General features: G+C 33.3%; 1 protein-coding gene and 1 long non-coding RNA gene across 2 annotated transcripts in view; both read left to right on the top strand.

Moving 5' to 3' along the window:
* Nucleotides 1-3,334, top strand: part of LOC149556324 (uncharacterized) — a 96,429-nt gene extending 93,095 nt beyond the window's left edge. Inside the window, exon 2 of the mRNA XM_089830571.1 lies at nucleotides 2,652-3,334. Coding sequence (XP_089686697.1) covers nucleotides 2,652-2,711 — 60 coding nt within the window. The 3' untranslated portion in view covers nucleotides 2,712-3,334. The remainder of the gene's footprint in view (nucleotides 1-2,651) is intronic.
* Nucleotides 3,335-3,704: 370 nt separating this feature from the next.
* Nucleotides 3,705-6,268, top strand: LOC149556323 (uncharacterized). The gene is made up of 2 exons (XR_016364665.1): nucleotides 3,705-3,749; nucleotides 3,867-6,268. It is a non-coding gene; the product is annotated as an uncharacterized LOC149556323 (long non-coding RNA).
* The last annotated feature ends 19,354 nt before the right edge of the window (nucleotides 6,269-25,622 follow it).

Genomic DNA, 25,622 nt, shown 5'->3' with positions numbered 1-25,622 from the left:
AATAAAATGTCCTTTTCTACTAAAAATTATTTTCCACATAATTAGCTAACCCCAACATTCCTTAACCCACTTTTAGCTCTCATAAGCTACTTCACGAAAAGAAAATACTTTAATATCTCTATCACTAGTATTTTTCCTCCATAATGTGACTCAATTTACTATTTAATTTTTTAAAATTTTTTTTCCTTTGTTATTATTTTTGGTTTATCAATTTCATTCCCTATTGAGACTTAAAGACTAAAATAGGGGCTTGAGTTAGCCCTATAAAACATCACTAATTAGGAAGATATTAAGACTTGGGCCACATAGTACTTCCACAGAATTTGTACCCTCCCCTAATTCAAAAGAAACCTAACACTGAAGAAGCTTTTCTTAGTGTTATCAATACAGTGATTGGTGAAGAAATGAATGAGGACTTGAATAGAAAGGTTTTAGATGAAGAAGTTAAGGAGGATGTAATTTCTATGGGAGATTATAAAGAACTAGGACTAGATGGTTTTCCCTATTCCATCATTTAGGAATTCTGGAAAATCATCAAATATGATTTGGTGTACACGGTTGATAACTTTATAAGGATAGGTAGAATCCTCAAAGAACTAAATCAAATTTATATTTTTCTTGTCCCAAAAATAGATTAACCTACCTAGGAGGAATTTAGGCCAATTAGTCTATTTAATTCTATTTATAAGATCCTATCAAAGGTGGTGTTCAACTACATAAAACCTTTCCTTGGCAAATCTATCAATCCTAATCATAATGATTTTCCAGATTCTTGATGAGGTGATAACCACCCATGAGGTTTTTAATTCCATGGAGAAAAGTATAAATCTAGGTATGGTGTTGAAGTTAGATATTTTGAAATCTTATGATAAATTTAGAAGGGAGTTTCTACTAAAAAAGCAAGGAAAAACTTGGATTTGGAGAGAGGATAATTATGTTAATTAAGGCTATTATCAACTCAGTCAAATTTTTGGTCTTGTCCAATGGATCACTAAGGAAGTTCTTTAATTCTATTAGATTTATTCCCTAGTTTTATCCCTTATTTCCATACTTATTTATTATGGTGGAAGAGGTCTTGGGTAGGAACATCCTTACTATGGCTATTCACGAGAAGATTCTAGGAGTCAAACTAGCTACTTCTTTGTCACTAGAGACTACAACAATTTGTTGGTCACACTTTTTTGTAAGGGATATCTTCTATAAGGGAAGAAAAATATTTGAAGAAGATTTTAAATTAGTATTTGGAGGTTTCTAGTCAGCACATAAAATATCAAAAGACCAAGTTGTATTTCTTTAACATGAATTTACAAAAGATATCGTACCCACGAATATAGATCAAAATTAACTCTAGACAAAGCAATGCCCTATAAAACATCATACAAGAGCAAGATATATTGCTAGACTAGATTTATAAATAAATTTAAGAATATTCATGTACCTGGAAAACTCTGTTGCAGTAGACACGCTTGATGATAAAATAATTATTCAAAATCAAACCAACCAATCCGTCCCTCGAGAGAGCGATGTATATGAAATTTAATTTTTACAAACAATCATCTTGAAATTTGTCTTCATCAATCAACGTTGATGGTTTTTTAAGAGTTCAAAAAATTGCTAACTCGAGACAAGTAGGTATCATTTACGGAAAGGACGGCGGGCATACATTTTATCAATAAAAATTGAAAGTGGGAAAAGATTCAGTTCCAATAACGTGGAAGGTCTTCAATCGAAAGCTTCAGTTCCAATCGAAAGCTTTCCAATAACGTGGAAGGTCTTCAATTTCATCAATCTCTGCCTCGGAGTGACTGAGCAAGTACCGCTGTGCTCTGAGGAATGTGATTCCATTTAAGAACTATCTTCTTGTACGCCATAAAGGAACGACACAAGATTGCACCACTAACAAGCAAATGAAGCGCCTCGTTCATTTTTTCTGAAAGTTCTTAATGGGAGTCCGCATTCATTTCTTTGAGCTGCTTAAGGAATTTAGCGAGATCTAGCATCAGTTTGAGAAGGTCCAAGCAATCTCTATTGTTTGTAGAAATCTTGTCGAATCTTTCAAGAACATTAGCTATTTAGAAATTTAGAAATTTAGAAAGTAGACAGGCTTCTAACAGTGTCACCAATTTAGAAATTTCCCGCAGCCAATTTAGAAATTTCCATTAACACCAATTTAGAAATTTCTGGCAGCCAATTTAGAAATTTCCATTAACACCAATTTAGAAATTTCCGGCAGCCAATTTAGAAATTTCCATTAACACCAATTTAGAAATTTCCGGCAGCCAATTTAGAAATTTCCATCAACACCAATTTAGAAATTTCCGGCAGCCAATTTAGAAATTTCCATTAACACCAATTTAGAAATTTCTGGCAGCCAATTTAGAAATTTCCATTAATAATGTGACCGTTGCATCACAGCTCAATGCCATTATAAAAATCTTAGTTTTTGTACAGAACAGTTCTCCGCATTCAAACATACTTTTCGCAAGCAATTCTTTTCAGTAATTGTTGTTTTTTTTTTCTAACTTTCATGGCGAGAAACAACGGAAGGAAGAGGCTTAATGAGCTCGAAGATGAGATAATTAGTGTAGCCTTTAGAGTAATGTTTATGGTTTTTTGCTTTGTAGAAATGTTTGATCAGCAGCTCTTTCCAGATAGAGTCGATCACAAGCTCGGTGCTTTACTGCTTTGGTGTCTTGCTACAGTCGTCATGATTACGACTTGGCTTTGGATAGGAGAACCAGACGACGAGGAAGATGATTATGAGGAAGAAAAAGTAGTAAGAAAGAAAGAAAATGAGGTTCAAAAAATGGTGAGAAAAAATGGAAATGAGGGAAAAGAAGCGATAAATGAAGTTAGAAAGGTAGTGGGAAAAAATGGAAACGAGGAAAAGAAAATAATAAATGTGACTAAAAAAGTAGTGAGAAGAAATGAAAATGAGGGGAAAGAAGCAATGAGCATAGAAGAAGGTTTGGTAAAAGAACTAACAAAGAAATTAGATTCAAAAAATTTGAATCTTCCAGAAGGGGATACTCTACACAGTTGGAAATCTACTGCTCACCGGAGGGTTACTTTTGCACTAGACCATTCTGTAGAAGAGGCGAACTCCAAGAAAATGTCAAGCAGTAGGCGTGATGTTCCTAAATCAATAAAGGAGTTAGATCCACCATGTTTGCATCTTCAAGAGTCGGGTTCTCAACCTCCTTGGGAACCTAATTCTCAACCAAAGGTTACGCCCCAGCTGGAACGTTCGGTAGGAGAGGTGAACACCTACAAGAAAATGCCCACCATTCCACATAGTGTCCGTCAACCAGCATCTTCTCCTAGATTTCGTACAATAGAGGTAAATTATTAATGTGCAGTGAATTTGATTTTTTAATAAACTTAAAATCTGGTTTCTATTGGATTTTTTAGTTATTAGTTTATATTTTAATGTTATATATATGAATTTAAATTTTAACAAATTTAAAATTTAGTTTCTATTGGGTTTTTAATTATTAGTTTTTATTTATATATTTATTTTATGTTCAGTGCAAAGTAGAAGTGCCTCTAAGAAGATCTACAAGAATTCGTAATAAACTTATGTTGGGGGAGGTAAATTTATTTTCTTATTAGTTTTTTCTCATTTGAAATCTATATTTTATTGAGTTTTTCAGTCATGATTTTTATACTAATGGAATATTCTTTATTGTCTTTAGTGTAAAATAGAAGTAGCCCCCAAAAAACAAGGAAATAAAGCTAGGCCAAAAGAGGTAAATTTCTCTGTTTTAATACATTTAAATTTTTTCCCTCAATTTTCAAACTACTTTTATTCGAATTTTCAGTCATTAGTTTTTATATTTATTGGTTATATTCCTTGTTGTATTTAGTGTAAAGCAGAAGTAGCTAAGCGAAGATCAAGGAGAATTAGCAAAGACATGACCCAACCATGAACATGTGTAAGGTCCCTCCTCACATGTACTTTTTAAATATGAATTTCCTTGTTACAATTGTTGTAGGCGATTAGAATGGTTATGAAATAATGTTTTATGGTTTAGATGTCCTAATAAGAATTGAGATCCTAATACATTCATGTTTTAAATAAGTAAGTCATTCAAGAATAAACTACATTATCTCGACTATTTAAATATTAAAATTTTTCTAACAATAATACAAGGTGTTTCACTTAATGATGATGTTATCGATTTTGTTACCTCAGTGATTTGGATTCTATGCATTTAGATAGTTCAATACTCACTATTGGTGATGTTATGGTGTTTAGGTACATGCATGCCTAACAATGATTATTCTTGTATTTAATCTACTAATGATTAAATGTGAGTAGAAATGAATTAAATAGTTAAATAATTGAAGCATTATGTTCTAAGTTCACCCCGACCCTTTGTAGCCTTGGTTGTTATTTTATCATTTTGATACTCACGACTCGAGATGTTGAAACATTACCTGATGCTTAGAACATACTATATTATTTCATGTTGTGTGATGTTATTTTCAGATATTTGATGTCTGTCATTTAATGCTTATGTATATGTATGTTGATGAATTAAGTAAAATGTAGGATTAACACATTGATTTTGGAATCTTTAAGATTAAGGATATAAGTAGGATGCAAGAAACCTTGATTGATGTATGTTTCAATTTATGTGAATTTCTGATACGTATATATGTACATGAGATTTTCGGGACTACTGATGTGTGCAATGAGTGTGCAGATATTTTAGCCGAGAAAATCGATGGAGGAACAGAACTGATCTCTATGTGTTAATTTTGGAAACCTTGTTGTTCTTAATTAAAGTATTCTAATTGTGAGATGTATGTATGTATGTATCCTTATGTGATCAGTAAAGGTTAATGTTCATAAACTGTGTTCTTATAGTGTCACTTGACACTCGTGAATTGTTTGTGCCCTTTAGCGTGCTAGTTAGGGTTAGTTGTGTAACCCATGGACCTAAGTCGGATTAAGTTAGTATCTTTTGCTAATTTGGTTCTTAATCAAATTTAGTGATCTTTAATTCAGATTAGTGCTTAATCTACTTTTTTAGCGTTGTTAGTTGGTCCTAATTATTTCCTAGCTTTTGTTTGGTTGGAAACCTATTCCTAAGGCTTTAAAACATGAAATAATTATGCCCAAGGGGTATGGGCATGGGTTGGGGGTCTTTTCCAACCCTTAAGCCCCTTTTGTTGACTTTGGAGATCACTCAAAAAGTCTCATTTTACCTTTGTGCGAAAATTGCAAGTGGCTATCTTGAGTTACCTCATCTCACCTCCACTTAGTGTTTAACCATGGTGTGGGTTGAGTTAGGAGCTTCTAGATTTGTAGGTGGATGGGTGTAGTTATTGATCCTTTTGGGTGGTTGAGTTGGAGGCTTATTTGGAGGCCTTTCTTGGACTAGTGGAGGATGGTTACCCAATCTCTACATTTAGAGAGGAGTTCTTGAAAATTGAAAGGAAGGAAGGGGAAACTCTACTCAAACTTGTTCATTGCCATTACCTCTTTGCGAAGATAGGAATTATCATCTCCCTTGTTCAGATTTCATTCTTGTTTCATGCTTATGCTACCTTGTTGTTGTTTGAATGTTTGTATGTTTGTGGGTATGTTGGGAAGATTTGAAAACCATGTTATTTGGGATGATTTCTTTTCATGTTTATGTTGAAATTTTGAGATTTTCTTGCATGAGTGTTTTGGTATTACTCACCCTTGGATAGGGCAGAAGTGACCAATTTTGGGAAAGGTCTGTTTAGTCGGACTCCAACCAGTGTAGAGTCTCTTCTCAGGATGAGAAGAGGGAGAAAGGGTAGGGTGTTATGGGCCCCTACCTGTTAGCACAAACCTTGTATGATTATGGTATGTTAAAATCGAAGAACGGAAGTTCTTGGTAAATAGTCTCGATTGGGCATTTGTTTGGTGTTGTGCTTGACTTCTCCTGGTTGGAAGAATCCACCTTTCCCTAGTGTTGATTCATTGTGAATCATATTGTGAAAACCTTTTATGAATACGCATGTTTGAATTGTTCTTGGTCATGCTTTTGGTCACTTGATCAGCTTCTGTTCCCTCCATGGTTCTAGAAATGAGTTGCAGAAAACATTATAAATCCCTTGAACAGGGTCATGAAGAAAATTTGATTTAATTGTTGAAATTTGGGATTGAGATCCTATTGTAAATTGTATTTTGAACCTTGTTGTAATAGGAAACGAAGCCGGGTTTTCTTCCTGATTCTTTCCCGGCTGAGCCTTTGAATCAGGTTTGCCAATAAAATGGTGTTTGAGTAAATATGCTTGCATTGAGTCTTATAGCTTTGTTTTCTGTTTTGCATATGTAATTTAAAAATCAGATGTGATGGTGTTACCTTACTGCACATTTTTATGGTTGGTAATCACATTCGTATAAATTTGATTTATTAGATAACATGTTGATATATACTTAGCTATGCAATTTTAAGTTTAAAATATGTTAAGAAAATTTGCATTTGAGTTGTGCTTAATTTTTATAATTATACATGTGCGTGAGGAAGTTAAGTGAATTGAGTGAATACTTGTTTCTTACATTTAATCCTATTATCACTTTTAAATATTAAAACAAAATTTGTTGGTGTTCTGGGCATGACATTTTGGTATCAGAGCCTGAGTTCGTAACACTTGGGCAATAATGGGTTCATATAAAGTATGGAAGTTTAAAACTGCATGGACTAAACCTCCTCTTAAATTACGTATTTGATTCGAAGGAGAAATAATCCTATCTTATTGTATTAACAAGACGTTTAAACTCTAGGTTATAATCAATTTAAAAAAAAAAAAAAAAAACCTCCTTGGCTAATTAAGTACTTTGGATAATTTGATGCTTTAAAAAAAAAAAGAATGAGGGGGGAAGCTTGAGAATATTGTTCATTTTTAGAGTAAATTAGTTCTGTTTTTTGTATGGGAAGGGAAAAAAAAAGAAGAAGAAGAAGAATTCCCTTGTTACAACAGAGCATATTCTAAAAGATTCTCTAAAATATCTTTAGACATCATTTTTTGTTTTTTAAAATGCTAATTATGAGAATATAAAATGAAATTCAGCAAAAGGGATACGATCCTATCCTATCCTTTCAAAAAGATTCAAAACACCTAATTTTCTTTTCAACTTAACTTGTCTTGCCAAAAGTGGGCGCAGACATATGAGACTAAGGACCTTAGTCAATGTCACCCCACTCTATCAAATCAGAAGGAAAGACATGACTTGTTTAAAGTCAAATTAAACTATTTATATCTTTATTATGTTAACTAAAGGTTCCTTCTCCCAATCACCTCAAACGAAGTTATGAGGGTGTTGTCAGCAAGTCAGACCATCAAATCGACCTCCTATCATCCCAGACTCCATCATGTCATAGTAAGATGTGGGTAGAAGAGTAGATCTAGGCACCATGTGGAATGGGGAAGCAAGTCTTCCTTGTTAAATGTAAACATAAATGTTGGAATTGACCATCGTTCAAGCACACAACCTTTTGAAACTTTTTCACCACTCACGCCTAGGAAAGGATGGCAAGCATGTGCAGCAAGGATGAATCCTCAAAAGGTTTTGTTTAAAAGAAAATAAAATCAATGCAATTAAATTTTCATCCATTTTCTGCAACAAACGAAGTTTTGTTTTGGAGGTCAGTACGTGGCGTGGAGGGGGCGACATGATGGAAAATGGTGACTTTTACCCCATGCGGATTTGGCCTGACGCGGATCTAATCTGACGTGCTAATTATATTAATGCAATATCACCTCCATTCACTGCACTCCATCTCTGATTTTTTTTTTCCATTTCTCCTCTGTCAGCATGAGATGACTTTGGGACGTGGTTACAGTACTTGGACAGAGCACCCAGCCAAGTAAACAATGGAGGCGCTTATTTTCAAACTTACTTCATTACCTCTGCCATGCGATTTTGGGCATTTATTACCTCTGCCCTACGTACTTGGACGTTAACCATGGAAACTTCCCCCTACAATTTTGATTGGTGAATGAAGCTCCTGTTTGACTGAGTTTCCAGCAAGTCACCTCCACCATATGAAGAATCAGTGCCTTGATTTGTTTTTGGACAACATGCAAGGGTATAAGACAGGCGCTTTTAAAGCGCTAAGAAAAGTATAGGCAGTAGTTTGTTGAGTGGTGGTCGTCCTTTCACCAACACCCATACCTTCCTTAGCGCCTTGATTTGTTTTAGTACAGCACACAGGGTACATAAGAACTGTCCAAGATTTTTTTAAAAGATCATATTCAACACAACATATGTAACTTATAGGCCGACAGAACAAGTTATTTGTCACATTTTATGATTATCTGTTTATAAGCGGCATATTGACAGATGTCCATCAAAGATAGACCCAAACAGGGTGGGAGGATGAAGGTAATGGGTCTATTTGATTGCATTCTTCCGGCCCCCTACTCTACAATGTCCTGATCTGCGGGGGAGGTAGGCGAGGAACTATCATTCCTTCTGCGATTCTATAAAGGTAGGCAGTGGGGGCCCTATCTTCTAAACCGTCGATAGTGATGCACAGTTTGGAACTACCATTGTAAAGATTTCCAGAATACAGAATTTTCAGTTTCAGTGATTATATATCCATCTTCCAGTCTTTCTTTGTGACTGTCTATCTATATTTAATGCACCTGAGGAGTTTTAGAGAGTCGTGTGCATAGAACAAGTGAATTGGTGTGGGCACTGACTTATTGTTTCCTATTGGACTTTCCCACATGTGGGTAGAACATGCACGATTCAATTAACTATAGACCAAGTATGTGTATCGCTGTAAAGTGATGCCCATGACGATAATATCATGATAGACACACAAATTAAAGATTCTCGAGCAAATTGTATTTGTCCCATCTCTTCCATTATTCCATCTATTCCATTTAATCTTGTCTTCCTAGCTCGAACCACAATTACCCACGATGGCGACAAGGATATGATATTTTATTATGTTTAGATGAAATTAAGAGTCGTTAAGAGTGTTTGTCTTAGAATAATTAGTGTTAGATAGTGTTGGTAAAATTTAGTTTTGATTGTTAGATGTTAAAATTCGTATTAGTTTATCATAAATATAGTTTGTATTAGTTTGTATTAATTTATTTATTTGATTATGGTAATTATTAAGTGATGTTAATGTAGCTTAAGGGATGTAGGGAGTAGTTAGGAAGTAGTTAGGAGTTATGTTGATGTTTTATTATTATTATAATTATTATTCTCATTATTATTTAGTAAGTTTTTTTTTATTTGTAGTTTTAAAAATATTAGTTAGTTTTATTTTGGACATCCATTTTATTTTATTTGTTGATAATTTAGAGTTTTAAAGTTTTTATTTGTATATTCTCGATGATTGAATGCAAAATTATAAAACATTGAGACTAGTAGATGATCTCAAGTTTATTAAGCAATGTTTATTTTAATTATCACGATCCATGGTGGAGTAACAATTTTAAGCATAGTTGGCGATGTCTTGTAAAGGAAAAACCTTTAATACATTGATACAAAAATTAATCTAAATACACAAGTTTTGAAATCTCTAGAAAGTAGAAACTGATGCATTTAAAGCAATTAAAAAAAGAAGAAATTTGTTTCTTTAGTATTTCTAACATTTCCACAAACATCACCAGTAGAAGATGCCTAAGTAGTTCCACACAATAGGTATAATAGTCTGACCATGATGAAGGAAACAAAATTCAGACTCTCAGATGATCTATAGGTTAAATGCAAACTTGCATCATTGCAAAGTGCTAAAGAACAACATAAGATATGGAAAAAAACTTGAAAATTATTATATTACCAAGTTAGACACTTACCATACTTGAGATGCCTATTTCAATTCCTACAATATCAGTTGACACCAACCAAAAACAAAGAGGCCAGAATAAAAAAATGACATGCATGAAAAATAATACCCTCAAAATGTATTTAGTTATATTTTTGAAAGATATAACTCCTAAACAACAATGTGTGGAAATACTTTTCACCCACAACCACAATCTACAATCAAATTTCATACTCAAATATTTAACTCAAAACAAACTAATCAACCTATAGAGAAAGCCATTTGAGTACGATAATTTTGTAGTATAATTTAACTATGTAGGACACTCGGTTGTAATTAGTACATCTATCCAAATGAATGTTGGAAATATTCAAGACTAATTTAGGTTACGGAGAGGGGATGGGTGAACCAGTAACTTCAAAAACTTTATCAAATATAGATCTTAATTGCAATAATCCTATAACCATTAAATTAGATCTAACTATATGCATGAGAAACTAAAAACATAAACATTCATGGCACATGAACCCAATAATTTGGTGACCCAGAAACCTTCCAAATGGAAAGTAAAACTAGGGTGGGGATGATACCCAAAAATTTCAATACTGCAGCATAAAAGTTGGCCTGTTAAGGCCTATAATGATCACTTCTGATGATCTGCCCTATTAGGAGCAATTAGGACTGCTAGGTCCACCTTGTTAGAGGTTTTACAAACATACAATGAAATATGCACTTGGCAAAGAGATTTGACAAAAGACTATTAAGTATACCTTGTTAGAGGATTTGGACTAGTTCACCTATTAGAATGAAATAATAGATCTCTGACTTATAACTAATTTTTGGATAGATATTCTTTGAAGTACTAATCACCTTTATGTAATAGATATGACTCTGCTGCTCCTTTGCTGATATGGCCTTACAATACACTTTGCTGCTGATTCATATCCGCATGCTTCTTACATATTCTTCACTCTCACTTGTCATTCATGCATACATACATCTATTCATCTATATTTAGTATGATACAATACATTACATATATATCAATCCAATTTACAAAACTACAAAATCGGCCAATATACAAGTTAACACCAATATTACAAAGTCAGCTCAAGCGAAGAAACTTGGGTTCTAAAGACTGACTTGGTGAAGTTTTGATACACGATGTCCACTATCATTACTCAAAATCGTCATGCATTCGGTAGAGGTAGAAACTCGGTCCATACTAATCATCTTAGAGTAGTCTCAAACTCAGTCTGCACTAGTGACTCAATAGATATTGTGTAACTTGGTAGAAATTGAATTACACATTTACCATGACTGCACTTGGTAAACACTGATCATCACATAGCTCGGTTAACACTAACTTCACTTCACATGAACTATTGGCTCAGTTTGAATTGTGAAGCTCGGTGGCTACTGAATTACATGGAAAACACTGTAGACTATTCAATGAGCTTAGTAGCCATACATAATCTAAATAAATGTTGTCACTAATAAGAAGCTTGACTTAATGTCAACAATCTCCCCCTTTGGCATTAGTGAAAAAAACACTTATCAACCAAAAATTATATACATCACAGTATAATACTGATTCAGTACTATTTTTGAAATTTTTCAAAATTTGATTTTGTAAGTATATACAGTATACTATCCTTACCTTTGCATGATTCTCCCCCATACAATATACATACTATATTTCATATATATATACATACTATTTCTCCCCCTTCTTGACAATAATGCCAAAGATTTATTCAAAACTTATTTACACAGAGACACTGATATAAGAAATAAACTTAGAATGTACCTTAAGTATGAGTGTTAAAGTCTTATCTCAATTTTCTTACAAAACTTTGCATGTATGTAGAGCAATTTGGACTTCTGTAGAGAGTTCTATCATGTGATTTGCAATTGAGAAGTTGTTGTCATGGATCAATGTTTTTGAGTAAAAAATGTGCTTCTGCATTATGTCCATGATGGGAACGATCATATTCTAAATATCTATTAGTGAAGACTGGATCCTTGCTTCTTCTCTCAATAATTCTGCTTGCATGTCTGACAAGAATCTGATTTTCGTATGATGGGCAAAGCTTGAACTATGGTCAAGTTGCAACTGCTATGCACTGGCCTTTAGATCTTCATTAATCTTTGTCAGTTTGCTCTTTATTTCCTTTGTAAACTCGGTAACATTACATAATTTTTCAAAAAGTGATGTTACATTTGTGCAAGATTTTTCAAGATTGGGCAAAATTGAGGAAAGCTCCACTTGCTGAATGGCAATTTGTTGAGCAATGTACTCAAGCACTTTGTTATCAAATTTATTCTTTTCTTTCTCAATTGATTTGTCTTGACCACTTGAGTTCTCATTAAACTTTTGGACTGCCTCTTCTAATTGAAACAAAATGTGTTGAGAATTATCAACTTCAACACCTATTACTTCAGTCAAAATATTCTTAGCACTTTCTATAATTTTATATTCTCTGTCTCTTTCCTCTCTTAATTTCTTCTGCTTTGCTTTCTTTTGGAGGAACTGACTAGCTATTTGCATTTGATCTACTATGGCATTACCAAAATCCCACTTTGGAATTTCAATCTCTTCATCTAGGTCAATGTCCTCCTCTATCTCCTTTCCACTCAAAATTCTTGAATTTGGTTGAGCCTTAGGTTCAACTGCCTTTCTACTTAATGCCTTAGAATCTAGAATGGAAACAATAGTAGAGATAGTAAGACTAGCTATGAAAACTAATATAGTACCAACAGAAGTAATGTTGACTGGTATGCTTGTAAATCCAAAACTAATATACTTACAAAAGTATCTAAAGCTATAGAATCCAAAATTGTAGAACTTGAAACTGTAGTTACTACTGAAGAACATAAAATTGTAGAACATGCTATACTCACTACTGATGATGTTGATTCTGGAATTGAAGAAGAGGGAGGCTATAGCTCGGTAGATGAAGTGGTAGAAACTTCCATTAGTGATGTGCTGAGCTATGAGAGAGCAAAGAGTGATTGGAAATTTGATGTATCTGCTATGGTCACAATCAAACTTGTTGAAGCTATCTCCGAACTTGATGTAGCTACTGATTTGCTTGGAGAATGAAGAAGTGAGGCAATGACTGCTACTGCTATCTTCATAGGATCTGTCTCCTCATCATCTACTTTGTCTTCCTCGGTAGCTTCTTCCTCTTTATCTTATTCAACTTCTTCATTGTCAAACTATATTGTTTAAAAGTATATTCCTTCTTCCTCATCATCATTGTCATCATCCTTGAATTCTACTAGAAAGTCACTTCATTTATGCAAGTGATAAATATTCTTCCACATACCTATAGCATTCTTGACTACATGCTCTATATCCTTTAAAAAAATTAAACAAGTATTAAATCTAAGAGTCATCTTATCTTCATTTTTCTTCATAAACTCTTTTACCTTAGCATCTGTGATGCTCAATAACAACTGCCTCAGGGTTTGTTCATAGATATCTTTTGCTGTCTATGTAGTTGAGTCCCATCTTGGCTTCAACTTCTCTAATAGCTCATTAGATATCTGAGAGGCTATCTAATCAGGGGAATACTTCCATTTTCCCATCTTGGTTAGCACCAATTCTTCAATCTATTTCTTCTCAGCCTCTATCCTAGTTTCATACTTTAGTGATTTGAAATTGGTTATGCCTGCACCTTCTTCCAATTGTTTCATTTTTCCTGGAAGGTGGGGGGAGCCTTGCTAAACACAACTTCACTACCTTTCTTCCTGGATCTCCTGGTAAACACTGTAGTGGATGACTTGGGTGGCTTGGTGATGATCACCTTGCCTTTCTTCTTTACTGACTCTTCTTCCTTTTCAGAATCTTCTTCATCCTCTACTTCATCATCATCTTCTCCCTTACCCTCAGTCAACATAAGAGGTGTGCTAGTTTTGAGTTTTTTAATTCTCCTCTTGCCTTTGTTAACTGCCTATGGAAGCTTGATTTCAAGCTCTATTCTTGTCTTGGCCTCATCATATGTTCCAAAGTGTGGTGCCTTTGGATCAATAGGTTCATTTGTCAAGGCTTCAATTATGTCCTTTTCTTCATCAATGTTCACCTCATAGGGAAGAGGTTTTACCCATACAACTCTTGGTTTTACTGCTTGAATGTAGACTTTTTCATTGTCTACCATGAAACAAACATTGTCTTTGTAATTTTCAACCAATTACTGGGAATCCTGAATCTGTTATTCATTTTCTCCTTGAAGACATCAAAGTTAATTATCCATTATGCTGATAGAATTCTCACCCATTTCTATAATATACTTGTTAATCTGATACAAAATTATCACATCCTTTCTCCATACGATTGTACCTTTTGAAGGGAAAAACTTTTGAACATAGAAAAATAGACATGTCAACAATGAACCAAAATTTCAATGATTGTTCTTGGATGTCCTAATACTTTTCATGGTTTTGTTAAACTATTTCAACAAGTTTTCAAGATCATATGATAGATTGTTCTTCACAACTTTGAAGGCTAAGTCCACTGCTTCACACGACACACTATTTAGATGACTAGAATTGTAGATCTTGTGCACTATCACATGTATGCCAAATTTTATTTCTTCATCTATTACACTACTAATCTTCATACTTATGCCATCCCCCTTAGCTAGGATTTTCTTCTCTAACTCCACCCGACCTAGGGTTTTAGTAGTTTTAGCTTTGGAGAGCACAGGAAGGCTGGTGATATGATGAATCGTCTTCTTAGTGATCAAATGTTTTTGCTCAAGCCATAACTGATTGTTGTGAACTTGGCTTAGGATGTATCTAATCCATTTGATTTGGAAACTTTAGGGTAGGTGGGGAATGTGGGTTACACCCTTATCTTCCAAGTGCTTATGTTTGGGTTTAAGAACACCATTCACTCACAATTCACCTAGGGAATCATCTATCTCTAGGGTTCAAATTTCTCAAATTGAGCACTTAAAATGAGTTTGGATATCGTTAATGAGTAGTACCTTAGGAGGGATTTGCGATTGTGCTCCATTTGGACCTAGGGTTTCTATAATTGCTGGCACAAGTTTGAAATCTGGTGGTTTCCATTTGACTCCTCGAACCAACATTTTTGAACCTTTCTTTACCTTGCTATTGTAGCTTGATGCTGCCATGACTACTTGGTAGGTTATGGAAAACTTCAAAAAAAATTACAGCAAATTCTGCTCGAAATTGTTTGATCGCTTTGCAATTCACTTGATTGCAATAAAAATTTAAAATTTTTGATGAAAAATAAATTCAACTTCCTACCTTTTGATGAAATTTTTCCATTAATGCTTGGTAAAAAAGTAGCTGTAATGAAATCATTATGTGCAATAGGCTGTCATCCACTATCTATTTGGATTGCTCGGTAAATGCTTCATAAGTCGATAACCAAACATGTGAGATTGGTTACTCTCAACCTTGCTCGGTAGAGTCCATGACCCAACCTTACTCGGTAGGGAAACTAACTCAGTGATAACTGATACTAATCTTCTGTGATCCCTTTATATCTTAAATACTAATTTGGATCTTTGTTCCCTTTTAATTTTGGAACTGTTTAGATGTGATCATGATAACAGTTCTAGTTCTTACTTAATAACTTAGTTGGAAATGGTGGAGTCACCCACTTCTTGAGTGACATGACCATCATTACTTGGACTAGCTTCCTCGGTGGATTTAGGAATCCATTGCCACCTCATTTGCTTTTTGATGTTGTCTGCTTTTGCTTTCTTTTCATCTTCAATTCTACCTATATTCATGCATTTCTTGGCTAGATGACCAAGTTCTATACAAGTGAAACATCGTATGATGGTATCTCTCTTCCTTGTGCGATGTTTAACATAGTTCATGCCAATCTGTACATACTCTCCACAGTAATGACATCTGCACTAGGTGTTATAGTCCCAACCAAATATTGCTTTCCCAATTTTCTTTGCTAGATTGAATGACTTGGTTCTATAGTTTGATGCCTTGTGACCTTGTTTCTTGCATTTGTGACACTTGCCTTCAAATTTTGGTTTTTTATTACATTCATTAGCCTTGTGACCATGCTGATTACAATTGTAACATTTACCAGTGAATTTTTCTTTACCATTACTCCAACATTTATTTGATGTATGGCCTATCTTACCACAATGATTACAAGTAGGTCTTTGATTCCTTTGAGCACAATGTTTGGAGGATTCACCCTCTTTTTTGTATCCAATTCTTGCTTTACCTTTTTATGTATAGAGATTTTTCTCATTCAGTTGATTTAATTGATTCATGTTTGGTTGGGATTTTATCATTCTCTCATTAACTTGCATTTTAGTGTTTAGGTCATTTTTCAGTCTTTCATTGATTTGCTTTTCAGATCTCAACTCACTTCTTGTTCTTTCATTGATCTGTCTTTGGCTCATGATTTCTTCATTTGCGTTAGAGATATGACCTATAAGATTTGCATGCTAAAGGGATTGGTTCTGGATCTCATTGTTTCTTCCATCTATTTCTTCTTTCATTTTGTTCCTTTGTTCCAAGATTTCACATAGCCTTACTGATTGAATTTCTTGTTCTCTTTTGAGCTTTCTTATTTCTTCTTGTAGGGAACCATTCTTCTCTAAGAGTTCTTTGATTGCATCATTTGCTTCATCTGAACTACTTGAAGGGAAAATGTCTTCAATCTTTTCTTCAATGTATTGATGATCATTCATTTGATTTTCAAGTTCCTTCCTTCTTTTTAGGGATTGGGAAAGTTGCTCCTTAGCTTTCTTGAGTTGTGCAATGGCCATTTCTAGATCTACCTTTTCATTATCAATTGCCTTATCAAGTATAAATATTTCCACTATCCTTGATCTTTGCTCAAGCTATCAAGCTTTATCCTGAGAACCACAAATGCTATGATACCAATTGTTGGAAATATTCAAGACTATGCTAGGTTACTGAGAGGGGAGGGGTGAATTAGTAACCTCAAAAACTTTATCAAATATAGATCTTAATTGCAATAATCCAATAACCATTAAATTATTAAATCAGATCTAATTGTATGCATGAGAAACTAAAAACATAAACATTCATGGCACATGAACACAATAATTTTGTGACCCAAAAACCTTCCAAATGGAAAGTAAAAATGGGGTGGGGATGATACCTACAAAAATTCAATACTACAACATAAAGTTGGTCTGTTAAGGCTTACAATGATCACTTCTGATGATCTACCCTGTTAGGAGAAATTAGGACTGCTAGGTCCACCTTGTTAGAGGTTTTATAAACATACAATGAAGTATACACTCAATAAAGAGATTTGACAAAAGACTGTTAAGTCTACCTTGTTAGAGGATTTGGATAGGTTCACCTTTTAGAATGAAATAATAGATCTCTGACTTACAACCGATGTGCTGATAGAGATTCTTTGAAGTACTGCTCACCTTTATGTGATAGATATGACTCTACTACTCCTTTGCTGATATGGTCTTACAATACACTTTGCTGCTTATTCACATTCACATGCTTCTTACATATTCTTCACTCTCACTTTTCATTCAAGCATACATACATCTATTCATCTATATTGAATATGATATAATACATTACACACACACACACACACACACACACACACACACACACACACACACACACACACACACACACACACACACACACACACACACACACACACACACACACACACACGCACACACACACACACACATATCAATCCAATTTACAAAACTACAAAGTCGGCCAATATACAATTTAACACCAATATTACAAAGTCGGCTCAAGTGAAGACACTCAGGTTCTAAATACTGACTTGGTGAAGTTTTGATACATGACACCCACTATCATTACTCGGCATCGTCATGCATTCAGTAGAAGTAGAAGCTTAGTCCATACTAATCATCTCAGAGTAGTCTCAAACTCAGTTTGTACTGGTGACTCGGTAGATACTATGTAACTTGGTAGAAACTAAATTACACATTTACCATGATTGTACTTGGTAAACATTGATCATCACATAGCTCGGTTAACACTAACTTCACTTCACATGAACTGCTGGCTCGGTTGCTACTAAATTACATGGCAACCACTGTAGACTATTTAGTGAGCTTGGTAGCATACAAAATCTAAATAAGCATTGTCACTAATAACATACTTGACTTAATGTGAACAATGAAGGCATGAGAAAATAATTTTCTTCCAATCGGATGAAAAAATATGCAATCTAGACACATTTTCCACCAAAAAAATCAAGACAAAATGAGTGCCATTTCAAGCCAAAAATCCTATACATAGTCGAATATCAAAATCTCATGAAAAGAGAAAATGCCCACCCAAAAAAGAGAGTTTTAAGTTCATTAATGAGCTTTCTACTCCATCCGCAAACTTGGTTGCTTTAACTTGTGCTTCTAGTGATGGGGAGTTTCAATCCAATCAAAATATTTAATCACAAAGGAAGCTATAATGTATCAAAGAATTCTATGACATCAAGCCCATTTCCCAAGGCTTTCATCCCTCCATTAGGCATTCAAATGTGGAAGAACACACAAAATCAGGGATGATAGCATATTGTGAAGAAATTTTATGTTATCAAAGGACATGTTAAAATAGAACTCCCCAAATAGAGTATGGGCAACCTGCGATACGATTGGTGATGTTGATGAGTCTCTTCTAACCCAAGCTACTCTCTCAAGTCACCCAGCAAAGGACTTCCCTAGTAATACCTAGAAGAAAGAGGCTAGAATAAAAAAAATGACAAAACAAATTTATTTTCCATTAACATGCACATATAGTTATATCTTCGAATTATTTTTAGTCAAATGCTTTTTTCAAATACAAAGTCTGTTTAAGTTGATTTAGATAAATTGACCTTTATTCAATGCATATTGTGTAAGACCTCAATGTGTCCCTCTTGGCTTTACCACGTAATGTACAAGATTGCAAAACTATAAAGATGTATACAATGAAGTTTCCATTGTAATCAACAATCTCAAAATTAATGAGATCAATCATAACAAATGTTCATAGAAAGTCATATTGTACTATACATGCACCAAAGCTAGAAAACCATATTCATAGAAATAACAAGTATATATATATATATATATATATATATATATATATATATATATATATATATATATATATATATATCTGTGTGTGTGTGTGATAATTGTTATATAATGAGTTGTACATAAATATGTTATTTCTACAAAGTGCAAATATATGTTCATGTTTTGCAATACAACTAAGTTCGAGAGTTGTAGTCTTCCCACATCCTTTGGGCTATTTCATCTCAAAAATTCCCCTAGGTTCTCTATCTGTTTGAATCATTCCATAAGTCTCTATAATGGACACATTTATCCTAGCACGATCATCCTCCTCTTCAATATCCACTTCGGATAGAAGACTATCCTCCATGGTAATGAAATTGTGTAGTATGTCGCATGCCAAAACAATCTTTGTTTGGGTAAATATACCGTAGGATATTGCATGCTTTAGGATAGGAAAATGTTGCCTTAAAATATTAAATGTTTTCTCAATCACATTCCTAAGAGAGGAGTGTCAGTGGTTAAATAAATCTTTGAGAGTGCTGATCGAGTTTGCTCTACAAAACTCTTTTAGGTGGTAACGTGTACACTGATAAGGGGCAAGAAAACCTAGTACATTTTGATACCCGACATCAACTAAATATAATTTTCCTACATTAATGGAAATAAAATTATAATAAAAATAGAGCATACAAGTTTTGATTTAATATAATGATAATATTATCATATAAAATATGAATTAATATACTAGGAGGAACCATCAGTGGATCTGCTCTAGACAAAGCTAAAGCAAGCACCTAACTATCTGCGACAGACCCTTTCCAAATAACAAGAATATATTGAAACTTGTAGTCAAATGAACAAACACCAAAATATTTTGTGACAAATTGCCTTTTCTATCATGATATTTTTCTTGGATGTCCACATCGACAGTAACATGCATATGGGTTCCATCAATTGCACCAATACAATCCTTTAAAAAGAAATATTATTAGCAAATATAAATTAATAATATTATTATTTCTAGCAAAGAAAGAAATTTCACTAGAGTATTTACCTTGAAATATGGATCAAAATGGTCGTTCCTAGCAATTTTTGGAGGATTTATTGCAAGAGGGGGTAACAGATAATCGTTATGAAGTGTTGATATGACCTTCAAGACCTTGTGGAAGTGTTGACTCACTATCTCTCCTGAGTGACCAATGTTATGGGAAATCTTTTGGTTCCTTAGATTATGGCGAAGGGTGTGGAGAACCATCACTAGTTGTTCTTCCAATGTTATGTTAGCCGTATCTTGGATGCTCCATTTTTGTCTTAGAATTTTGGCCAAGCAAAAGAAGGCTACTCTACTCATAAGTATTTGGTTGTGGAAATTTATGTTACTAGAATGGATAATATGCTTATAAAAAGGACATGAAACTCTTCTTCACTTATTCCTATATCTTCTAGCCTCTTGGGAAGACACTACTATCAATACTGCAAGGCTGGCCAACAAAACAACGAGTATGCACATGACCTTGATCTTCTTAACTATGACTCCTTGGACTTCTATATTTCGAGTAAGATCCATCGAATGACCTAAAATGAAAACAAGGTCATGTGAATCTTATTATTGTTAAGAGTTATATAAACAAAATATAAATAATAATTACTTAAAACTACCGAGACTACATCAATACATAGAAAATTTTCTTACTAGATAAGATCTCTAGACAATATGGAAGAGGCAACTTCTAGCTTACATTGTATTAAAGAGAGTATATGGAGAAGTTCAAAAGGGGGGCAACAATTACTAATCTAGTTTACATAAGGTTTTGAGGGCACAACATGTATTTCAATAGGACCCAACAGTTCTATATGCCAAATCTGCAAAGAGCTAAAAGGGAACACTAGTCATAAAGATAATGATCTCTGAAGAAAACATTCCTATAGAAAAACACAATCTTCATCTACTTTGGAACCAAATAATAAAGAATATACACATAGAATGAAAAGGGTCAAACAAAGAGCTACACCATGTTCTGCAACAAAAAAAGGATGCTGCAGCTATATGTGAGCAGAAAAAGTGACAATTGAGCAAAAAAGGATACTGCAGCTATATGTGTGCAAAAAAAGTAACAATTGAGCAAAAAAGGATATTGCAGCTATAGCTGTGATAACTGTTACCAATGTAAGTATGCATAAAAATTGGGATGAGAGAAGACAGTTGTACATTTCAAGGAGTGATGGTAGCTTTATATTATCGAAGACGAATATTATAGACAATTTTCATGCATTCATACAAACAAATATTATAGATAAATTTTGAGTAATTATGATCATACTCCCCAGATTAATCCATAGAAAACATTTGCAGAGAATGACATGATGAGTTGCATCTCCTTAAAACACATTGTATGCACCCTAAAATGGTCGCCTAGACTATGGGCCCCCATTATTCAATTTATCAAATTTCCTGAATCAATGGTTTGCAATATTTTATTAAATCAATTTAAATCAATTTCCTTGATCAAATTTGATTTTTTCTTTTATTTTTTAAAGTTGATCATTTTATCCTAAGTCTTATTTAATTAAAAGAAAATCTCCCTTTTAATTAAATAAAATAAGTCCCCATTTAATTAAAAGATAACCTCTCTTTTAATTAAATAATTCATCCACATTTAATTAATTAAGAGAAAAACCCCTCTTTTAATTTAATTAAATATTTCCTATTTAATTAAAAGAACTTGCTCCCTTTTAATTAATTAAATATCCCACTTAAATCTTTTTTTGATGAAAAAGGAAATAAAACAAATAAAAATTTGAATAAATCTATTTTTTTTGTTTTCTCTACACTTAATGTGGGATGTATCTTTTCCCTCTTTCCATTTTCTTCTCCATTTAATTCTTTTCCTATTTTCTCATTGGTGGATTTTGTTTTCACATAGATTATTCTTTCTCCACCCTTGATTAAATCTTTTTTCCTCTTAATCTTGATCATCCAATCTCCTTTATAAGGGAGAACTTCTATCTTCTTGTCTTATTCTCTCTTGCATGCATGGCTTTCATCATGAGTTTTCATCCTTGCATTTGCATATTAGTTTAGATTCACATTTGTTTTCATAGATTAGATCTACACTGTTATTATGTTTCCTTTCTTGCATTGTTTTGCGTTGTTATCATTTAGATTAGTTTTCATCTTCATTTACATGCATATTAGATCATTGAAGAATCTCTTGTTTCATGGTGTACTTGCATGAGCATAAACTAGGTCAGACTGAGGGCCTCCATTACAAACCCCTGCACTCCATGAATAGGGAGCTATGAGCCACCATTTGAGACCTCATTTTTGAGAAATCTTGAATATAATGACTCATAGAAGTGTGCCCACATTTTAGGCATACACACATGACATACAACAAACTAAAATACATGACATACAAATGAGATACTTGGTATTTTTTAAAACTCTCCTTGTGTGCTATGTGTTCTAGTTGGCTAGATAGTGACAAGTTCATGATCTAGCTTGCTCAAAGCACCACATCCATGATTTTTTTTTTTGAATTTGACAAAATGACTATTATTATTGTTTCCTAAACCCTGACTAGTCTAATAAATGGTTAAGATCTTTATCTATAACGTATCTCCCATAGTTTTTGAATATCGAGCATAGAAAATTTGAACTTTGCATGTGAGGCTTTAATTAATTATTTCAGTAGAAGAATTTGTGATGTATTTGATTGAAGAATAAGTATAATGGGACCTTCCCAATCCACCTTGTTTATCTTTCCTAATTTTCATTTTTCTATCTTATTTTGCCCACGCGATCTTTCCTAATTATGGTTCCTTGGACTTTTATATTTTGAGTAAGTAGGAAAGTGGCAAGAAACCCAAATGTGGTGGAAATAAATTTAAATGTGAAGAATACTTAATAAAAAAGAAGTGGCCCAAAAAGTTATCATATCAAACCCTGAAAAATGAAGGCTTTTCCAAATATGCAAAAATGCACTATTTATTGGGATTCAGGGATGGCTAAAACAATAAAAGTATCATAAAAAAAACAATAATCACAAGAGTGAGAACATATAGGAACAATTTAGAAACAAAAAAATAAAGCAGAGATAGTTTTGTAATTGAAATAAGGAGTGGATTAAGGATACCTTGTTAGAAGAGTTGTGAGAAGGATAATGCAAATTCGATGCTGTAGTTGGACCCGCCCACTACTGATGATATCCTGCCTTAATCAATTGAGCCACAAAAAGAAGATGTAAGTCCTCCCTTTACATAAAAAACATGCTCAAACTCCACAAGGAGCTTGATCGCTTTCAACCACTACACAAAATATAAACAATTCTTCAAAATACACATAAAATGAACCAAATATTAACAAACACCAAAATAAGTAGATCAAATATGCAGAAGCACATAACATAAATCTAAAACCATTAACCTAAAATAGAAATGGTACATTTCATAAACATTTCTAATTCTATTTAATGATAAAAGACAACATTACAGACATGAAAAATAAGGACAAAAGCAACAAATTAAATTCCTATGTGGACAAACCCTAACATTCGACAACTGGTTTGCCTTAAACTTTCTATTACATTTCATTGTATCTAAGAACATGTAATATAATTTTTTTTATTTTTTTCCTCTTTTGGTCAATAAACAACTAGTAGTAATTTCTCATGTGTGTAGATAACAGATAGAAAAAAGAAATGATTGAACCAGATATCCCTCACAGTCAGAGTGCTAAAGGATTTGTAGAAGGCAAAGATGGAGCTAAATCCCATCAATATAAAATGTTACAACCATCTTCAAATGTGTGTATTTATGAGGTTCTTGAATCCATGATGGCTTCAAAACCACAAGCTTAATTATGTTCCTTTGGTAGTGTCCTTTGGATTTTATCATCACAAGAAAGGGGAACAACTATCTGTAATGGATGACCACAAGCTAGAAGTAGTAGAGAGAACATCAAAAGGCTCAATAATATGGACATCTATATGTTGAAAACATAAATTGAGATGTTAGAGAAAAGAATCAAGGAGTGCTACCAAGATTCAACAGTTGAATACGATAGAGAAACAGTGGCCTGGATGCTAACAATGGGTGCATCTTTTATTCTAGAGTTAATTGATGACTTAATTGAATCAGAGAAAGATGTTTCTTTTCTTTGGAATCAAGAAATCATCACAAGCTTGATGGGGAGAGATAATGAAATAGGTGTCATGTTCCATGATCTAGATAGGGAAGTTTCTATACAACCAATTGAACAATTTTAGGTGGCTATGAAACAAATAACAGATCAATATCACAATCTGTTGAATTTGTGGATCAGACAATTCAAAGAAGAGTATTGCTCAAGGCCATGGTACATTATCTCTCTTCTGGTGGTGATACTTGTTTAGGGTATGATTATTGTGCAAACATTTTTTGGATCAAAAAATAACTAAAGTTATATAATCTCAGATATAAATGACATTGCTTCTTTTTTAGAATTTTACAAGATGTTGAACCTAAAGGGTTATATTGTCTTTTGATCTATGTCATTGTTTACATGTATATGGTTAAATGACATCAATAATATCCAAATCAGTAACACATCAATTTATGTTATTTTAGTCTTGAATTTCAAAAGTTGCATGTAATTTCAACATTTTAAGCAATCTAGGTTTTTACAAAAAATAATTATAATTTTATGAAATTTACAGTAATCTGTTTTGCGCATTATACATATAATTTTTTTTAATAGAAAATATTAATGTGTTAATGATCTCCTAGGTTATTTCTTAAGCCATTTTTGATAAATTTATGATTCATTGTTTGTTAGTCAAAAAATTGAAATTATTATTCAAACAAAAATACAAAAATACTTGTAAGAAAGGGAAAAACAAATTCATCATTAGGAAACATATTAAAATTGGAAATATTTGAAAAAAATAATACTAAGTTGTTTGTTGAATAGTAGAAGTCCATACTCTTTTCTTATTGTATTCTATCATATGTTGACTTCTTTCTAAACATCAAGGAAGATGCCACCTTAAAGGTTTGCAACCCTAAAAAATATCAAGTTAGAAATGCAAAACTCTTCGCAATAAAGCTCTAATACCACAACAAGAACACAATAACAATACACAAACATCAAATTGGAGAAATGCCAAATCCTTTCTATTTGAAACTAGAAGTAAAATTTTGCAAAATCATTTGATTACAAACTAAGAAATAAGCCACTGATTATAAACAAATTTGCAAGAATTTGGAGTTGTATCCAACAAAGTCTACAACTTCTTATCCAACTCATGCTATAGACTTAGAGTTATAATTTAGATTTTGAAATTATCTACAATGTAATGAACTACTGCTACAACATTTGTTTCTTCACTGCTCAGGACTTCCATTCACAAAAATATTCTTTCTTTGCTCCTACTTACAATATCATATAGTCTTGTGGAATATGCCCCCTTGTAGAACAGAGAAAGAAGGCAGAGCATGAAACCTCATAAATGAAATCAACATGATTAACATCTAATTAAGAGAAACTAAGTGACTGCCATGCCATAGTAGTGAAGTTTCCTTTGGCTATATGATGTGTTAAGCCGGTGGTCAAAATTCTCATACTTTTGAGCTCTTGGAAATTTTTTAGAAGAGGGTTTTTTTTTTCTTTTGGTTGCAGGAAATGGAGAGAAAAGAATCTATATCTCACTTTGATTATACCAAAGTGAAGAGAAAGGCGGCTACAATTCCACCAAAGCGAGGAAGTATAACACGACAAATAATTGCCAAATTTCTAACTTTGAGATCAATTTCATTATGTTGCAGA

The sequence above is a fragment of the Cupressus sempervirens genome, chromosome 5 (assembly GCF_028749045.1).
Source record: "Cupressus sempervirens isolate cs-2001-9-10 chromosome 5, ASM2874904v1, whole genome shotgun sequence".
Classification (NCBI taxonomy): Eukaryota; Viridiplantae; Streptophyta; class Pinopsida; order Cupressales; family Cupressaceae; genus Cupressus; species Cupressus sempervirens.
Note: the sequence above shows the minus strand (reverse complement) of the source record. Positions and strands in the feature narration are given on the sequence as shown.